Below are 20559 nucleotides of genomic sequence, written 5' to 3' on the forward strand. Positions count from 1 at the left end.
AAAAAAATTCTGCTATAAGGAATCACCTGTTTATAGTAGTTCAAAAATTCAGGACAGTCCCTTGGTTCAATAAAGCAAAGACTGGTTAAAGAAATCTTGGCACAGAAAAGAATACTAAGTGATCATCAAAAATGATTCCAAATAAGAATACATTAAAAGATACTACATGAAAAAAGCAAATTATAAATAACATGTATAATATGACCCCCAGTTTTTTTGTTAAAAAAAAGGTGTGTGTTTATACCATAAGTTAAATACGATTGTATATAATTAGCAAAAATAACAGTTGTGTTACCAGTTGGTGGAACGATTGTGGATACGTTTTTCTTTTTACTTGTCTACAAGGAACATATATTTTTTTCACTAAGAATGAGTTAAAAAAATTTTATATTCAACATAAAATCTCTCATATTTGTAGTTTATGCTCAGAATTTAGTTTTTACTATCTGACATTAAAAAAAACAAAAAACAACTACCTACACCTCTATACATACTTCATCTAGGTCAAAAGACTTTCTTCTGCGAAGCCACTTGTGGACTCTCCACCAAAAGGCTCTCCCCTAGGGGATGTGATGCTAACAACTCCACAGAGGGGTCAGTCACTGAGTTCCCCTGCTCAGCACAGGAGACCCTGCTCCCAGGGTCTGTGGGCACGACTTCCCCAGCCTAGCAACCGCTGCACAGGAACGTGAAGCAGAATGGACTGCTCTACTCTCCACACCTGGCCACAGACCCAACTGTTAAGCAGAGACTACGAGCTCCACAGTCCCCACCAGGGCAACAGGCAATGGGCTTTGTTTTCTATAAACAGACAGACGAGGAAAAAGTTCAGGTTAAAACACAGTCCTCGGAGGAAGAAAAATAGAAACCAGGCAGTGGGGAATGCTTCATACTCCTAAAAGCTTTTTTTGTAAGTTAACACATGGTGTCTGCTTCTCTCTAGTCACCTATTTATCACTCTCCTCCTCAGAGAAGGGAAAAAGCCCTGGCTGTTTTCCTAGTGCAGAGTTTTGTGGCTGGGGGGAAGGATGAAAGGGGGGAGGAAGGAGGGTGCTTTAAGCATGATGCAAACCATTTGGAGCTGAGTGAGAGCACTGCCAACACAAGCTGCACTATTTAAACAAGTGAGGAAATGATCGTATATACAACATGCCAGTGAGCGCACACACACACCAAAGGAAGTCGAGAGGGCTTTTTTTTTCAGGACGCAGAGCTGGATGTCAGCGGCTAAAAGGTCGATATTTTCCCTTAACACCCTTCTCAATGACTTAATCATGTTCCGTTTGCACAGAAAACTTCCCAAGAATAAAAAGGTCTGGAGAATTAAGAGGAGGGGTGAATGGGGAGGGATGTTTGGCCTGGGGCTGACCTTATCCGAGGTTTTCTCCACGTAGCAGGGGTCCTGAGGGGCAGCCAGCAAGGGTACAAAGCCCGAGAGAAGCCGATCCTCTTCCAGGATAAGGAGGGTGAGGTCATCGTCCGGGTCCTTGTACAGTGGCACCTCAGACTGATTCACTGCAGTCAGTATGTTACAGAAATCAGCCAGCATCGACCAGACATCCACAGCAACCCTGTGAGAAAGATGGTAAGAAAAGGAGAGCAGCTCTAAAGAGGGACCAGTTAAAGTATTCTGAGCACTTGCGGGCAGGGAGGTACTCGTGGCACTATGCTGTCTGCGGCTGGCATCTGTCAGGAAATCTAACCCCAAACGCTAGGATACAAAATTGAGCCCGTGGCAGTAATCTGGTGGGTGTGTGTCCATCTATGCAAAGTTGAAATTGATTAGGGGGAGTTTTTAATCCTAACCAGAAAGGAAAAAGAACTTAAGAGAATCAGTTGCCTAATGCAGGTCCTGTCACCTTTCCAGACAGTGTGCCTGAGACACTTATTCAAACACTCAAGACAACCAGTGCCTGAGGCAGCTCCCAGAATTCCCCTACTCCTGTCCAGCCAAGTATATGCCACACAGACAGCAACACAGTGCCAATCTCCCCTCTTCCCACACAGCCAGAGGGGCCAGTTACACCAGGCAAAGAGTCATGTGGTTATTACCTCCCACCCCAGTCCCCTACAATGCTTTAGAAATCTCTTCCTACATATAAGTCGGAAAACAATCAAACACACCCACCAAAAACCACATTCCTGGCCTGCCAAGATCTTCCCAGGAGGGTAAAGCTTCCCATGCATTTCAGCCGACAAACCAGTATCAGTGCTGCCTTGGCCATCCCTCTCCCTCTCCTCTCCCTCACCTGTGGAAGGTTAGATATAGGGTGACCAACTGTTCTGGTTTGCCTGGGATTTGTCCCAATGTTAGCACCCAAAGTCGCATGTCACCAGAAACCCCTCAGTCCTGGGCAAACTGGGATGGCTGCTCATTCCTAATTGCACATCACCGAGTCCTGGTTGAACCTAACGCATCTTGAAAATCCAAAGTCTAGCTCTCCCCATTTCAAACTCCAGGGCAGAATGAGAAAAAGAAGGTTCATTTCTCCGTCACCATCATTTGTCAAACATCTACTGTGGTTCATATCCCTGCTTTGATGGGTGCTAACGATCCTGAAGAGCTTTCGTTTTTGTCTGCACAGGACGCAGCTCAAATAGCCAAACTGCAGTCAGATCCAGGGCTTGCCAAATCCATAGGCCCTGGGCTGTACAAGACTTGGCTCCCTTGTCCAGAAGACGGCCTTAACCAGGGACTCTGGAACAGGGAATGCCCTGTGGATGCTAAGCTGTACTCTAGAAGGAGTGAGCTGCATAGAAGAACAAAGAAAAGCTTTACAGTTACGCTCAAGAGGTGGAGCGGCAAGAGGCAAGAAGCAAAGAGAGCTGTAAGAGCGAGCCACATCCTGGAATCTTCCCAGAGGAGTCACTGCGCATGAGCCAGATCTGCTAGGGAGGGGCCTCAGACCCAAGCAACGTGTTTCTCCTGGAGACTGGGAGCCTTTGGGAGATGGCAGAGAAGAGGGCATTCAAGGGACAGGGCACTGAAGGTGATGCTGGGGGAGAAAGTGCGACAGAGGTGTGGGGACTCCTTGACTGGCTCCAGGTGGAAGGAGGCTGCCCTGGTTTATTTACTGTAATCACTGCACTAGGAAAAGGCAATGAAATGAAACATCTTGTTTTCAAGAGTGTCCTGGGAACCAGGCGGAACACAGCTCCATTAATCATACGACGGCACATAATCAACACACATGTACTGCACAAGTAACTCGCCTCACAGGCTTTGCCCAGAAAGAAGAACATGTTTGGGAAGCATCACCGGAGGGACACGAGTTCTCTAAAGCCTCTCTCTGCACAGACACCGACAACAGGCTCATTCACAAAGCTCCATCTTTTGGCCCGGCTGAGCTTGGCTGTCAGAAATGTTTAAATATGGAAAAAAATAAACAGTTGCAACACGTTTTAGTGCAGAGATCTGCCTGAGCCCCTTTGTGATGTAATGGGAAACGCAGCATTCAGGCTACCAGCTGTAGAATAAACAGAACTTCGAGGGTTAAAAGGAACTGAACTTTCCACGACCCCATCTGCAGAGAAGAAAATAATAAGAGGAATGATGCACTGCCCCACAGCTCTGATAGTTTATCCTCCGGTCCCGGCTGCAGAGACAAGCACCGGATGTGATAGGGCTGCTCAGGGCCGCCTCCGAGGTTAGCGCTGCCCATGGGAGACGCACAGGGAGGCTCTTCCAGCTCCCCGCTTCCTCCCCCAGTGCCCTGCTGGCCACTTGAGCCCACTGCCTCAGTCTGCTCCCACAGCGCTGGTGAGCTCTGGCCAACAGGCACTGCTCCGCTGCAGAGCAGCAATTTGGAAAATAAACAGGAAAGACGACAGTGAGAAGGAAGAAGGTGAAAAGTCTCCCAGCTGAATTCTTGGCTTGGGGGCCTCGGCTGGTGCTGTGCAGGTCAAGGCTGCTTCAGGACGTAGATGGGGGTGGGGGGTGAGGGCAGCAGCATCTCCAGCCGGGGAGAGGCAGCAGAAAATTACCCACGGCTGCCACAATGGGAGGCCCCACATCCCTCTCCCATCCTCCCACCCCTACCATCTTGGATCCAAGACGAAGGAATATGTGGTACCATGTGGTTCTCATTACCATGCTCCCTGTCCCCTAAGGCTCAGATAAACCAAAACTGACTCCTCCCAGCGGCTGCTGGCCACTACTAGGGACCCCTGCCCACATCTGCCTTTTGCCCATTACCACCCACCTTGTGCCAAAACCTTAAGACTCACTGCAAAAATGAAGCGGATGAGTGTTCCTACCCTAGTATTGATTTGTAAGATAGCAGCTGATGCCAAAAGACATAGGAATAGGAAGTATCCTGAGTTCCCAACTCAGAAATGTAAAGTGGCCCAAGGGCCAAGCTAGACTGAGCAGAACCAAGGGAATACACAAAATGCTCCGATGAAGGGTCGTTTCTGCCCTGATCCCGTCAGACTGGTGTGTGATTCTGAGTGGCCACTTTCTTCTGGTATTGCAGTGGGACGGCCCCCGATCACTTCACATATCATCAGTTCTCTCCTCTCTCACTGAGCACCACGAACATGAACACAGCTGACTGGGCACCCAGGGACCATACGGTGACCCCCACAGAGGGTGGGGCAGAGGGGAGTGTCAGGAAACTAATACTAAAAGGAAAAGGTACTCTGAAAAACTAGGTGAGATGTCTGAACTCAGAAGTTAAGATATTTGCAGAAGTATGAGGTGATTCCTGGAAGCTGGGCAACATCACCTCAGCTTACCCCGATCAGGCCTCTGGGCTGAGAGGTCAGTTCCATGGGTGAACACAGGGTTTCCTGTCTGAGAAGGGGAAAAGTTCGCCTTTTCCTGCTCTAGTCCTCACCCCAGCTGGGAGTGCCTTCCAACCTTCACCCCAATCTAGTCCTTGGATTCTAAGGATTCAAGGTTGGCCTGGGCCAAGGAGCCCAAAGTCGAATTCTGGTGGCCGAGAGGAACTTTAAACAGCTCCCAATCTTCTAGGAATGCCTGGGAAATGACTCCCCAAGAGTTTTCAGACATTCTCAAGCCACCTTTGGTTCTAAATGGACCCTCTAGGGTGCCATAGGCTTGGGCAAGTCCCTCTGGCTTGTTGTGGTCCCAACTCATACTTTGGGAAAGCTCCCAGAGTCCAAAAAAATCCCACCAAACAGACACAAGGCAGCCAGAGAACATGAAACTGCATCCAATGAGTCTGTTCATGGCTCTCAGAATGGTGGCAAGGGAACCTCTCAAGCAGCTGTGATGTGACTAGTGGGCAGGGATCAGCAGTGGTAGGGTGACCCGGTGGCCCAACCCCACAGAACACACCACACACCAGGAAAGCAGACCTCTGGCTGGAGTCTGAACACCAGATCCTAGCTTGGGACAGACCAGCAGTGGCTAGTTATAGGTATGCACTCAGGACCAAGGCTCACCCACTTCCCCACAGACATGCATTCACTTACTCCACCAGGAAAGGAAAAAAATAAGAGTTAATTTACTTTTTATTGCCTCAGAATTCCAAGGTTTAATGTAGCTGTCAGTTTGAGTGCAGTGCAGCTGCCGGCCGATACAATGCAGCCCAGGCCAGCCCAGGTGACTAGGGAAACACATTTCACAGAAATGCACCAATATACACACTGTTGGCTGGTTGTTTGAGGGGATATTGACTTGGGGAATCAGATTAAACCTTCAGGCTGGGGTTAGTTCTGCAAACAGCATTAGAAAAGCAGCTTCAGTCCAAGGAACTGAGAAGTCCTGATCTCAGGTGGACCAGTGGGTTTCTGTGTTTCTACCATTTTGGAGTTTTCTCATACGATCTGTTACTTAACTACGTCATGCTCGGAAAGATTAAGGTGGGAGATATGCGAGGCAAGTTATACCACAACAACCTATCTCTTTCCTAGAACTCAGAAAGAAAGGCAGATCTGCCAGCTTTATAGGGAAGAGGTCAAGAATGAACTTTTCTGCAAACTCCATCCGAGGACGGGACTGAAGGAGGAAGACAGTTTGGAGAATGGAGTACTAAGGCCCGACCAGGGCTCAGGCCATCCTTCTGGCAAGTCTAAGGAGGACTGAGCCCTCACACACCCCTTCGTATTTTTACTGGGGGAACAGGCTGACTGGTGATTAATATCAAGTACAATGACCCCATGTTACAAGCCTGCAGGGGCCTGTGGAGGTGGCCATTTCCTGTGTAATACCAGCTTGTTTAAACACTAACATTCAAACTCCACAGCTGCAGAACAAACCCGGAAAGAGGTGAGTGAGAAGAAGCCCTGCATTGTGTTTTGGAGCTACGGAAGATCAGAGAAGTAGTACAGATGGGAAACGAGTTGGGTCTTTTGGTTTCTGGAGTGAGACGCTCTGGAAATACAGCTAAGATGGCATAGAAACTAGGCACAAAGAAACTGAAAAAGAGAAAGTCCATGAACTATAAACACAAAAGGGGAAAGGCAAAAGGCCACAGCAAGAGAAATATTCTTAAGATATGTAATATCCTCTTTTTAAAACCTGTTTGCCTATGGACCATCATATTATAGCCCACAACTCTTCACGTGGGGTTCAATGGCCAACATGAGACCACTGCTGCCCTGGAGGACTTCCCACCCAACTGGACAAAACTGCAGGAAGTGAGCAGATAATAACAGAAATGGACCTGAATCCAACAAGTCTGGTAGAGTCAAAAGAATAGTACCTGGGTTTGAAATAGCTTAGTAAGCTCCTTGGAAAGCCAGGATGTCATGCCAACTCTGTTCTCAGTAGGCCGAGGATCTGGTTCTGGTATCGGGGCTAGGCAGCTCAACAGAATGGGGTAGAGACTGGGGGAGGGTAGGAGGAGAACTATGCAGCTCCCTCTGAGATTTAGGAACTACAGTGTATTTTCCAGATGCCACCATGATATAAACCGGAGACAAAGTTATCAGGGATCACTATGCTAGGAGTTAAGACATGGGCAGCAAGATACCATCCTCCAAGAATAATAGCTGCTTATTAGGTGACCGCTAAAAAATACAAGACTCAGTTAAAGAAGATCCTTTCTGCCTTCCTAATTTATACAAACAAGTCAACTTGGGCCCTTGGAAGAGTGCCCAACCTAAATTAATTCTGCCCAATAGGGCAAAATCAATCTGCAGCTCAGTCACCCTGCACTACTCGAAGAACACAAACTTCATGTTCTAAGCAGTGCAGCTGGAGCCCTATGGCCAACAACAGGTCACGGTAACCTTATTCCAGGATTTCTCAAGTACCTCTAACTGTGCCTCCCTCAACCTCTCTCTAGGTCAGTGCCTATTTGACTTCAGTTCTCCCAAGCTACACTCAGACGTATAGCCTCTGTCGCATCACTGTGGTGTGTTAAACCCATCAGCACTGTGTGTTTGGGAAAGAGCAGCCCCCAGGGGACCTTGACATCGCCACGGCATGAGTGGAGCCCTCGGCGGCCTCCCTGGTGCGGATTCTCACGGTTCCTGCCTCTCTAAATTTTTAGCTGTAACCACTCCAACACGTCTTCTTAGTTTAGCACACACTGGACCCAAATAACCTCAGCCCAGAGCTGGAAAGTACTCTCCCTGGGGTCAGCGGCTGTACCCTGCTGGGGTCAGACTGGAGCCTTGGGCCAACACCCCTTCCTCTCACAAGAAGTCCTGTGGGAGGAGTGGGGAGGGGACAGCGGCTCCTGCCGTGGGAGAGATCACGTGTGCCCCACACTCAGCACTTGGAGGAAGAGGAACCCCCTGGTGCCAGGCTATAGTGCTGACGCCCCAACCCGGAGCCAGGGAGACTGGGTGGGGAGCCAGGGTAGCAAAGGGGCTTCCCACAGTCACCACCACTTCCTTCAGGGAAGTGCTGATGGACTATTACTTAGTGACCTCCCAAAATGCCCTTCTGGGAAGACGTATTAAGCGTCCTTGAAGGGGTGCCGATTAGACTTGGGATTAGTTCTTATTTCAGAACTGCCCTATGAGGGCGAGTGAATGAGCTGCTTTTTAACTCAAGAATTTCTGTCTCGTCTACAGGGTCAACACGTGTAGGCTCCCTGCGGAAATGAGCTTACTGCATCCTCCCTCCATATCCCCATGTCTCCCTGTGTGACGGCACCTCAGAGGGCTCCCTACGAGCCCTTTCCAGCATGCTCTGTAGACTATACAAGACAAGCCATGGAAAAGCAGCAAGTCCAGGAATTTCTGGAGTTTTTTTTTTTTAACAGTGCTCCAATCCAACAGTGTGATAAATGCATCCGAGCTACAATTAGGAAGATATATAGCATCAGAATGCGAAGGTCTGGGCAGCCTGGTGAAACGCGGGCTCTCCAGAGCCCCAGCTATGTTTCCCATTATGTAACCCTGGTCATGGGCAGACAGCCAGACTCCAAATGAAAAAGAGACTCTGGCTTGGCACCGGTTCTATTTTCCTATCCTCATTCGGGGTCAGCGCAGTGTCATACAGCTGCAGAGAAAGCTCTGGGGATTAAACCTGGGAAAGCCTCCAAGACCAGGACCTGGGTTCAAGTACCAGCTGAAAGCAATAAACCAACTGCCACAGCTGGGCTAGGTTTGGATGTTCTCAAAGTCCCCTGACTCTTTCACTTACTGAGAACTAGAGATCAAGATGAGGGAAGATTTGGCTTCAGCAGAGACTATGCAATGAGGTAGGTTGTCCCACTGCCCCAGCCTTGCCAAAGGTCCTGGGGTGCAAGGGGGCTATGCTTAGGCTCGTGGAAGCCTGTTGCTCTGCTCCTCTCCACCACCTGATATTCACAGCTTGCCTCATGCTCACTTGGTAAAGCGGGGAGTAGCTGCCCCTCCCCTCTAACAAGAGGCCTGGCACAGAAACTGTGCTCCCCACTCCACCCCCACCCCCATAAGTACACGGCCCCTCCAAACACTGTGGTCTGTTCTAACCAGACCAAAGCACTCTACACTGCCTTACAGCCTTTACAGTGGCTCAAGGCACCTTTCCACACCCTGCTACAATCCTCTGCACCAAAATCTCCTGGGATACAAAGCCATCCTATTACGACTCCTGACAGATACAAATGGGACGTCAACGTACTTCCGTGCTGACTCCAGCACACACACCTACTAAGTGCCACTGCTGTGGGAAGGCACAAACAGCCCTGAAATCCTGCCCTTGTCACTCTGCAGTGTCAGTGAAGTTCTGTCATCATCATTCTAAGTGGTCCATATGTGCTTAAGTGGCTACTGCCTAGGAAAAGTAAACTTGACCAGAAAGAAGAGGAATACGGGCAAAGGGGAGAGAACCAAGGAGACTACTGATGCGCTTTAGAATGCCCCTGAAAAAGTGGAGGTGCTTCGAAATGACTAACTGTGCAAGGAGAGATGGTAACACAATGAAAGACAGAAAGAGAATGAAGGGAGCACGATTAAACAAGGGTCCAAATGTGTCAAGGAGACAATTTGGGAGCAGGGAATTTCTGGAGGAGAAGCCAGCTACAATGTAGGCTATCTGGTCACCTTATCATAGGATCAGTGAGGAATCTGTCTTTGCAGAGAACAAATGCAGGCGAAGACCAATGAAAAGATGCAAAGGAGAGACGTTAAGTGGAAGCCATTTCCTTCCTACTCTCTTGAGAGCGTTCCTAAACCCTCCAAAATGAAGAGCAGCACAAGGACCTTAAGAGTGTCAGAGGGATGACTGTTCTGCCATCTACAGAACTGTCTGGAGTATGTTATTCCCTATGGCCTTAAAAGAAAAGGCTCCACAGTATGGAAGATCAGTGGGCATAAGATGTCACTTTGAAACCTACAGAAGAACCACCTACCGTACCTTGCCAGTCTCTCAACCACAGCATTCACTCGGTGAGTGTTAGGCAGTTACATGAGAAACTAGAAAGAAGGGAGGTAAATTCTTATTCCACTTTCCACTGCTTGGATCTGAAGCCTATGAGGTGGGATGACCCTCAGTGGTGGTCAGACCAGGTTTGTTCTGTCCAACAGTGGCACCAGCCCTCAAACCACCATGCCTTGTGGTCAGGCCCCAGGATGGCAGGGCCCCTCCTTCATACTTAAACTTGCATTCCAGAGACAACCAGCCGCTGATCCTGATTGCAAAGGGAGGCAGTGCAGGAGGGGACTCCATTTTCTACCACACTGACTTCTCTAGCCTAAACTGGACTCATCAAAAAGTAAGTTACAGCTACAGGAACTTGTTTACTAAGCAATCAGATTCAACATATCATTTGGTCAGATTTGCTATCCTTGTGCAGAAAAGTCTGAAAAGACTAAGCAAATTTGATTCGAGTGTCGCAACCCCCTCTGCCTTTCTGTAGCCTTGGAGGTGAAGCCCAGCTGGGGATGGATGTAACTTGGACCACGTGCCCAGCTGCAGATTGAGCCCTTGCCCAAAGATGGGCAGCAGCTCGCATGAGCCGGCAATGGGCCATTTCCTCCAGCATCCACAGAGAAAACAGATTCAGCACCTCAAGCAAATGAAGCCCAGCACTTCCTGTGTGAGGTTTCCATTTCCTCAGCCAAACAAAAGCCAAAGGGAGCAGGAGAGGGAGGAGGGATAAAGGGAGACAGGTCGCAGAAGAGAGTTAGCAGGCCTGATGGCCAGGATATGGGCAAACAGGAGCTGGGTGGACCATATCTAAGGTTGTGAGGTGGGGTGACCCAGAAGGCCCGAGCTCCAGGGACAGATGGTCTGCCTCCCCACCCCCCGAGAGGAAGGGAGGAACACTCCATGACCCCTGCACATGCTCAGAAGCAGTGGCTTCAGATACTTGGAGAGCAGAGCCCTTCCTTGTCAGTTTCTTTCCAAAACTGCAAATTGCCTAGTCGGCATCTTAGATTAAGGGTCTGAAAACTTTGAGGCTGTACATGTTAACTCTTCAGTGAACACTGCTGGCAAACAGCTGCCCCCTAGCCAGCAGATTGGTCTGTTCCTTTTTGTGTCCACAGCTCCCCAGCTCAAGCTCAACCCTGGCTCACGCGGCCTCAGCCTGGAGTGCATTTTGAAACCTAGAAGGGTTCACAGGAAAGATGCAAAGATTTGTTTGATGCTGTGAGCATCACTCACATGGTTACAGAGCTAGAGCTGCCTGGGGAGGGCAGGCTTAATGGTCAAGGGGTGCTTCCTGGGGTGAGGAGCAAGGAAGAAATGGGACGAAGGAAATGTAGGAAAGAGTCAGACTATATAGTCCACACAGAAGGGTTTAACTGCTGGCCAGAAATCTCTGCTGCAGTCTTCCCTCTGTGGGTCACCCATGAGTCTGGGAGACTCACATGGCTGGTCCCCAGCCCAGAGAAGCACCCCTCCCCACTCCCTAGAAATGCCACTGGCACCATCCTAGGTATCCATCCTCCAACGTCCAGTATTTTCCCCCTCCCAGGGAAGAGCACTGGAGAAGAATGATGAGATGCTCGGTGTGGATGCTTGTTCCCAAACACACATATATATACCCAACACAGAGCCTGAAGGAACCCTGAGTGCACTACACCTGCCAGAGACAATACAGCAGATGGAGGAGGGAGGAATGGAGGGAGGGGAGAAAGGGAGAAGGAAAAGTTAAACAGAGAGAAAGAGAGACAGAAACACCAAGGGAGAGACAGATAGGAAGAGAGAAAGAGTAAGGGAGAGGGAGGGAGAGAGACGGACAGTCAACAGAGTTGACCAGAAACAGGCACCTACGGGCACACACATTAGGACACTCTTACGCAAACACAAACACACACACAGTGACCCTAATGTACAGAAGAACAAGACACATAGGAACGTGGATATAGATGAGGAGCTGGCAAACTTTTTCTATAATGGGATAGAGAGTAAATAGCTCTGGCTCTGCAGACCATACGGTCTCTGTCACAACTACTCACCTCCACTGCTGCAGTGTGAAAGCAGCCATAGACAAGTGTAAACAAACAAGCACGGCTGGGTTCCAGCACAACTTCACGGACACTGAAACGGGACTTCCATACACTTTTCACAAGTCATGAAGTCTTACTCTTTTTATTTTATTTTTTCAACCATTTAAAAATGTAAACCATTCTGAGCTCATGGGCCATAGCTTGCTGACCCCTGAAACAGATACACAGACAGCAGAGAGAGACAAACAGAGTCAAGCAAAGAGGCAGGCAGGGACAAGCCAAGACAAGCTGAGACAGGCAGGAGGGACAGGCAGAGGCAGGCAGGGAGACACAGGCGAGGCAGCCCCTGTATCCACATATACAGAAATCCCCTGCCCCAACAGAGAGACCTAGGCTGACACACAGAGACATACTCACAGACAAATATGGACACGGACACAGGCAGTTCTGGGCACAGACATTCAGGAACATATACAAACACTCCCACAGGACACAGCCACACGCAGAGAGACATGGACAGGACCGAAGCAGACATGGACTGACATGGCCCAAGAATCAGACATAGACATATATATGAACACACAGACATGGAGACAGACACACAGTGAAAGAGATTCCTCACGGGGACACAGGAACCCTGTAAAGAGATCCACACACCAGGATAGACAGAGACGCAGACACAGATATGGACACAGCACATGGACCCACATACACAGACAGACATGGAAAGGCACATCAAAAGAGCCTTCGAGGGCTTCCCTGGTGGCGCAGTGGTTGAGAGTCCGCCTGCCGATGCAGGGGACATGGGTTCGTGCCCCGGTCTGGGAAGATCCCACATGCCGCGGAGCGGCTGGGCCCATGAGCCATGGCCGCTGAGCCTGCGAGTCTGGAGCCTGTGCTCTGCAACGGGAGAGGCCATAACAGTGAGAGGCCCGCTTACCACAAAAAACTAAAAAAAAAAAAACTAAAAAAAAAAAAAAAAAAAAAAAAAGAGCCTTCGATAGGGCTTCCCTGGTGGCGCAGTGGTTGAGAGTCCGCCTGCCGATGCAGGGGACACGGGTTCGTGCCCCTGTCTGGGAAGATCCCACATGCCTCAGAGCGGCTGGGCCCGTGAGCCATGGCCGCTGAGCCTGCGCGTCCGGAGCCTGTGCTCCGCAACGGGAGAGGCCACAAGAGTAAGAGGCCCGCGTACCGCAAAAAAAAAAAAAGAGCCTTCGATAGACAAATCCCCGGGGACGGACACACACACACACACACACACACACACACACACACACACACACTCACACTCACACACTCTCACACTCACACTCAGACACACACAACCAGACACACATAGACAACCAGACCCAAACAGGCACACGCAGATCTACAACTCACACATCGCTACAAACACAAGAAATAGCCCTACCTGGCTGCACAGCAACGTGAATGTACCATGCCACTGACTGTATGCTTAAAAATGGTTAAGATGGCAAACTTTGCCACATATATATATTTTACCACATGTCATATGGACAAACAAAAAGATCTACAGAGAAACACCCAACAGACACACATACTCCCCAGACCAACACATCCCACATCAACACAAAGAGACAGGGAGAGGGGGCGGGATGCGCTGCGGGGACAGGGACGAAGTGAGTGGGAGAGAGGGGTGCATGCTCTCACCATTCCCCACATACTACAACGTCGTGAGAGGAAGGCAAGGAGACAGAGTGCGCAGGACAGCACGAGAAGCAGCAAGAGCCTGAGAGATGCACAGAGATAGACTAAAAGGGAGAGAAAGAAACAAAGTCTCTCACACACACTGACTGACACCCACCCAGACTCAGCAGGCAGCTGCTGAGACGGTGAGTATGAACAGTACGCAGTAAAAATTAGCAAGATCGAGGGGAAGGAACGAAACAGAGCAAGCTATGGTGTGAGAGAAAGAGAGACTGAGAGGAGGAGCAACAGGCTGGAGAACAGGCAGAAACAACCCAATACGTCAGAGGACGAGGAGGGCGTCAGGGAAGGGGAAACCCCAAGTTCAAATGAAGAGGGAAGACAGACACAAGCAGGCTGCGGGATGGGGGCTGTGGGCACACGGGTGGGCAAGGCTGACTCACTGTGAGGGCAGATCCAGGGATGTGGGCGGAGGATTCCAGGTGTCTGGATAGCCGAGCATCCAGTCCGACCAGACTTTCACACTGGGGAGCAGTTCCTTCAGGTCGGGGACGAAGGAAGACACCTTGATGTCATCTTGATCCTCCTCCTCCTCAGGAGAGGACAGCTGAGCTGCAGAGGCAAAGGGTGAGAACTGGGCCTAGGCCTGCTGCGGCCCCCGAGTGAGGCCTGGGGCCCTGGGTCGGCAGCAAGCTCTCAGGGAACGGAGGCCAAGTCCACAGGAGAGCTGGGCCCAGAGGCGAAGAGCAAGTGCCAGCAACTGAGAGGATTCCGCAAAGCAGGACAGAGAGAACCAGGGCACCGGGCCCGCCCTGCAGACAGCTGTCTCTGCTCCACCTGTGGCCTGGCTGTAGCTGCTACCCTGGCCTCCAGGTCCTGCCCCCACCCACTCTTAGCCTCCCTCCAGCACAGTCCTGAGATGGCACCAGGGTTCATGCCCAAACTGTACGACCTGAATTTGATGGTGAGGACGTATCAGAGAAACCCAAATTTTAGGGCGTTCTACAAAGTAAATCTCCTCTACACTTCAAAAATGTTAAGACCATGAAGGACAAAGGAAGACAGAAAAACCATTCCAGATTGCAGGAGACTAAAGAGACATGACATCTAAATGCAAAGTGGGATCTTGGAATGGATCCTAGACCAGAAAGAAACTTTTTTCTTCAAATTCTTTTTGGGACAACTGGTACAAACTCAATAAGGCCTGTAGATTCAATAATAGTACTGTATCAATGCTGGCTTCCTGACTGTGATAAGAGTACTGTGATATAAGAGAATGTCCTCATGACTAGGAAATACACAGTCAAGTATTTGGGGAGAAAAAGCTACCATATCCGTAATTTACAATCAAATGGTTCATTAAAAAAAAAAATAACAGGGACTTCCCTGGTGGCACAGTGGTTAAGATTCCACCTGCCAATGCAGGGGACACGGGTTCAAGCCCTGGTCTGGGAAGATCCCACATGCCGCGGAGCAACTAAGCCCGTGTGCCACAACTACTGAGCCAGCCCTCCAGAGCCCGTGAGCCACAACTACTGAGCCTGCATGCTGCAACTACTAAAGCCCACACACCTAGAGCCCGTGCTCTGCAACAAGAAGCCCGTGCACCACAACAAAGAGTAGCCCCCGTTCGCCACAACTAGAGAAAGCCCACGCACAGCAACAAAGATCCAACACAGCCAAAAATAAAATTAAATAAATAAATTTTAAAAATAAATAACAATAACCATTAGGTATAGGTGTGTGTGTGGAAAGAGAGAGAACTTAAATCAAATATGGTAAAATGTTATCAATTAGGGAATCTGGGTGAAGGGTATGTAAGAGAGCTGTTAGTATTATTCTTGCAACTCTTCTATGAATTTGAAATTGTTTCCAAATAGTTACCCCTACCATCCCTCCAAAAAACAGGCAGTCCCGGAGGCTAGAGGCATTCACAAAAGCTGATGCGGGGTTCAAGACGGCAGAGTAGAAGGACGTGCACTCACTCCCTCTGGCAAGAGCACCGGAATCACAACTAACTGCTGAACAATCATCAACAGGAAGACACTGGAACTCACCAAAAAAGATACCCCACATCCAAAGACAAAGGAGAAGCCGAAATGAGATGGTAGGAGGGGCACAATCACAATAAAATCACATCCCATAACGGCTGGGCGGGTGACTCACAAACTGGAGAACACTTATACCACAGAAGTCCACCCACTGGAGTGAAGGTTCTGAGCCCCACGTCAGGCTTCCCAACCTGGGGGTCTGGCAACAGGAGAAGGAATTCCTAGAGAATGAGATTTTGAAGGCTAGCGGGACGTGATTGCAGGACTTCAACAGGACTGGGGGAAACAGAGACTCCACTCTTGGAGGGCACACACAAAGCAGTGTGCGCATCAGGACCCAGGGGAAGGAGCAGTGACCCCATAGGAGACTGAACCAGACCTACCTGCCTGTGTTGGAGGATCTCCTGCAGAGGCGGGGGTAGGGGGGTGGCTCACCGTGGGGACAAGGACACTGGCAGCAGAAGTTCTTCTGGGAAGTACTCCTTGGTTGAGCCCTCCCAGAGTCCGCCATTAGCCCACCAAAGAGCCGTTAGGCTCCAGTGCTGGGTAGCCTCAGGCCAAACAACCAACAGGGAGGGAACCCAGCCCCACCCATCAGCAGACAAGCAGATTAAAGTTTTACTGAGCTCTGCCCACCAGAGCAACAGACAGCTCTACCCACCACCAGTGCCCCCCATCAGGAAGCTTGCACAAGCCTCTTAGATAGCCTCATCCAACAGAGGGCAGACAGCAGAAGCAAGAACTACAATCCTGCAGCCTGTGGAAAACCACATTCGTAGAAAGATAGACAAGATGAAAAGGCAGAGGGCTATGTACCAGATGAAGGAACAAGATAAAACCCCAGAAAAACAACTACATGAAGTGGAGATAGGCAACCTTCCAGAAAAAGAATAATGACAGTGAAGATGATCCAGGACCTCAGAAAAAGAATGGAGGCAAAGATCAAGAAGATGAAAGAAATGAAGACCTAGAAGAATTAAAGAACAAACAAACAGAGATGAACAATACAATAACTGAAATGAAAAATACACCAGAAGGCATCAATAGCAGAATAACTGAGGCAGAAGAACGGATAAGTGACCTGGAAGACAGAATGGTGGAATTCACTGCCACAGAACAGAATAAAGAAAAAACAATGAAAAGAAATGAAGACAGTCTAAGAGACCTCTGGGACAACATTAAATGCAACAACATTCACATTATAGGGGTCCCAGAAGGAGAAGAGGGAGAGAAAGGACCCAAGAAAATATTTGAAGAGATTATAGTCGAAAACTTCACTAACATGGGAAAGGAAATAGCCACCCAAGTCCAGGAAGCGCAGAGTACCAGGCAGGATAAACCCAAGGAGAAACACGCCGAGACACATAGTAATCAAATTGACAAAAAATAAAGACAAAGAAAAATTATTGAAAGCAACAAGGGAAAAACGACAAATAACACACAAGGGAACTCCCATAAGGTTAACAGCTGATTTCTCAGCAGAAACTCTACAAGCCAGAAGGGAGTGGCATGATATATTTAAAGTGATGAAAGGGAAGAACCTACAACCAAGATTACTCTACCTGGCAAGGATCTCATTCAGATTCAATGGAGAAATCAAAAGCTTTACAGACAAGCAAAAGCTAAGAGAATTCAGCACCACCAACCCAGCTTTACAACAAACGCTAAAGGAACTTCTCTAAGTGGGAAACACAAGAGAAGGAAAGGACCTACAAAAACAAATGCATAACAATTAAGAAAATGGTAATAGGAACATACATATTGATAATTACCTCAAATGTGAATGGATTAAATGCTCCAACCGAAACACACAGGCTCGCTGAATGGACACAAAAACAAGACCCATATATATGCTGTCTACAAGAGGCCCACTTCACACCTAGGGACATGTACAGACTGAAAGTGAGGGGATGGAAAAAGATATTCCGTGCAAATGGAAATCAAAAGGAAGCTGAAGTAGCAAGACTCGTATCAGATAAAATAGACTTTAAAATAAAGAATGTTACAAGAGACAAGAAGGACACTACATAATGATCAAGGGATCAATCCAAGAAGAAGATATAACAATTATAAAAATACATGCACCTAACATAGGAGCACCTCAATACATAAGGCAGCTGCTAACAGCTATAAAAGAGGAAATCAACACTAACACAATAATAGTGGGAGACTTTAACACCTCACTGACACCAATGGACAGATCATCTAGACAGAAAATTAATAAGGGAACACAAGTTTTAAATGACACAATAAACTAGATAGATTTAATAGATATTTATAGGACATTCCATCCAAAAACAGCAGATTACACTTTCTTCTCAAGTGCACACAGAACACTCTCCAGGATAGATCACATCTTGGGTCATAAATCAAGCCTTGGTAAATTTAAGAAAACTGAAATCGTATCAAGTATCTTTTCCGACCACAATGCTATCAGGTTAAAAATCAATTACAGGGAAAAAAACATAAAAAACACAAACACATTGAGGCTAAACAATATGTTACTAAATAACCAAGAGATCACAGAAAAAAATCAGAGGAAATCAAAAAATACCTAGAGAGAAATTACAACAAAAACACGACAATCCAAAACCTATGGGATGTAGCAAAAGCAGTTCTAAGAGGGAAGTTTATACCAATACAAGCCTACCTCAAGAAACAAGAAAAATCTCAAATGAACCATCTAACCTTACATCTAAAGGAACTGGAGAAAGAAGAACAAACAAAACCCGAAGTTAGTAGAAGGAAAGAAATCATAAAGATCAGAGCAGAAATAAATGAAATAGAAACAAAGAAAACAATAGCAAGGATCAATAAAACTAAAAGCTGGTACTTTGAGAAGATAAATAAAATTGATAAACCTTCAGCCACACTCATCAAGAAAAAGAGGGGAGAGGACTCAAATCAATAAAATTAGAAATGAAAAAGGAGAAGTTACAACAGACACCACAGAAATACAAAGCATCATAAGAGACTACTACAAGCAACGCTATGCCAGTGAAATGGACAACCTGGAAGAAATGGACAAATTCTTAGAAAGGTATAAAGTTCCAAGACTGAACCAGGAAGAAATAGAAAGTATGAACAGACCAATCACAAGTAATGAAATTGAAACTGTGATTAAAAATCTTCCAACAAACAAAAGTCCAGGACTACATGGCTTCACAGGTGAATTCCATCAAACATTTAGAGAAGAGCTAACACAGATATTTCTCAAACTCTTCCAAAAAATTGCAGAGCAAGGAACACTCCCAAACTCATTCTACGAGGCCACCATCACCCTGATACCAAAACCAGACAAAGATACTACAAAAATAGAAAATTACAGACCAATATCACTGATGAATATAGATGCAAAAATCCTCAACAAAATACTAGCAAACAGAATCCAACAACACATTCAAAGGATCATACACCATGATCAAGTGGGATTTATCCCAGGGATGCAAGGATTCTTCAATATATGCAAAACAATCAGTGTGATACACCATATTAACAAATTGAAGAACAAAAACCATATGATCATCTCAATAGATGTAGAAAAAGCTTTTGACAAAATTCAATACCCATTTATGATAAAAACTCCCCAGAAGGTGGGCACAGAGGGAACCTACCTCAACATAATAAAGGCCATATACGACAAACCCACAGCAAACATCATCCTCAGTGGTGAAAACATGAAAGCATTTCCTCTAAGATCAGGAACAAGACAAGAATGTCCACTCTCACCACTCTTATTCAACATAGTTTTGGAAGTCCTAGCCACAGCAATCAGAGAGGAAAAAGAAATAAAAGGAATACAAATTGGAAAAGAAGTAGTGAAACTGTCACTGTTTGCAGATGACATGATACTATACATAGAAAATCCTAAAGATGCCACCAGAAAACTACTAGAGCTAATCAATGAATTTGGTAAGGTTGCAGGATATAAAATTAATGCACAGAAATCTCTTGCATTCCTATACACCAACAATGAAAGATCAAAAAGAGAAATTAAGGAAACAATCCCATTCACCACTGCAACAAAAGGAATAAAATACCCAGGAATAAACCTACCTGAGGAGGTAAAAGACCTGTACTCAGAAAACTATAAGACACTGATGAAAGACATCAAAGATGACACAAACAGATGGAGAGGTATACCATGTTCTTGGATTGGAAGAATCAATATTGTGAAAATGACTATACTACCCAAAGCAATCTACAGATTCAGTGCAATCCCTATCACACTACCAGTGGCATTTTTTACAGAACTAGAACAAGAAATCTTAAAATTTGTATGGAGACACAGAAGACCCCAAATAGCCAAAGCAGTCTTCAGGGAAAAAAACGGACCTGGAGGAATCAGACTGCCTGACTCCAGACTATACTACAAAGCTACAGTAATCAAGACAATATGGTACTGGCACAAAAACAGAAATATAGATCAATGGAACAGGATAGAAAGCCCAGAGATAAACCCACGCACCTATGGTCAACTAATCTATGACAAAGGAGGCAAGGATATACAATGGAGAAAAGACAGTTTCTTCAATAAGTGGTGCTGGGAAAACTGGACAGCTCCATGTAAAAGAATGAAATTAGAACACTCCCTAACACCATACACAAAAATAAACTCAAAATGGATTAGAGACCTAAATGTAAGACTGGACACTATAAAACTCTTCTTAGAGGAAAACACAGGAAGAACACTCTTGGACATAAATCACAGCAAGATCTTTTTTGATCCACCTCCTAGAGTAATGGAAATAAAAACAAAAATAAACAAATGGGACCTAATGAAACTTAAAAGCTTTTGCAAAGCAAAGGAAACTACAAACAAGACAAAAAGACAACACTCAGTATGGGAGAAAATATTTGCAAACGAATCAACGGACAAAGGATTAATCTCCAAAATATATAAACAGCTCATGCAGCTCAATATTAAAAAAACAAACAACCCAATCAAAAAATGGGCAGAAGACCTAAGTAGACATTTCTCCAAAGAAGACATACAGATGGCCAAGAAGCACATGAAAAGCTGCTCAACATCACTAAT

At 47.0% G+C, this 20559-nt stretch overlaps 1 protein-coding gene across 1 annotated transcript in view; it reads right to left on the reverse strand.

The window, feature by feature from the left end:
* SMG6 (SMG6 nonsense mediated mRNA decay factor) overlaps positions 1 to 20559 on the reverse strand; it is a 237562-nt gene that overhangs the window by 116403 nt on the left and 100600 nt on the right. Inside the window, exons 12-13 of the mRNA XM_082861071.1 lie at positions 13914 to 14082; positions 1370 to 1571 (exon numbers count right to left, since the gene is read on the reverse strand). Of these exons, the coding sequence (XP_082717197.1) occupies positions 1370 to 1571; positions 13914 to 14082 (371 nt within the window). The remainder of the gene's footprint in view (positions 1 to 1369; positions 1572 to 13913; positions 14083 to 20559) is intronic.

The sequence above is a fragment of the Leucopleurus acutus genome (genome assembly GCF_964270905.1).
Source record: "Leucopleurus acutus genome assembly, chromosome: 19".
NCBI classification, from domain to species: domain Eukaryota; kingdom Metazoa; phylum Chordata; class Mammalia; order Artiodactyla; family Delphinidae; genus Leucopleurus; species Leucopleurus acutus.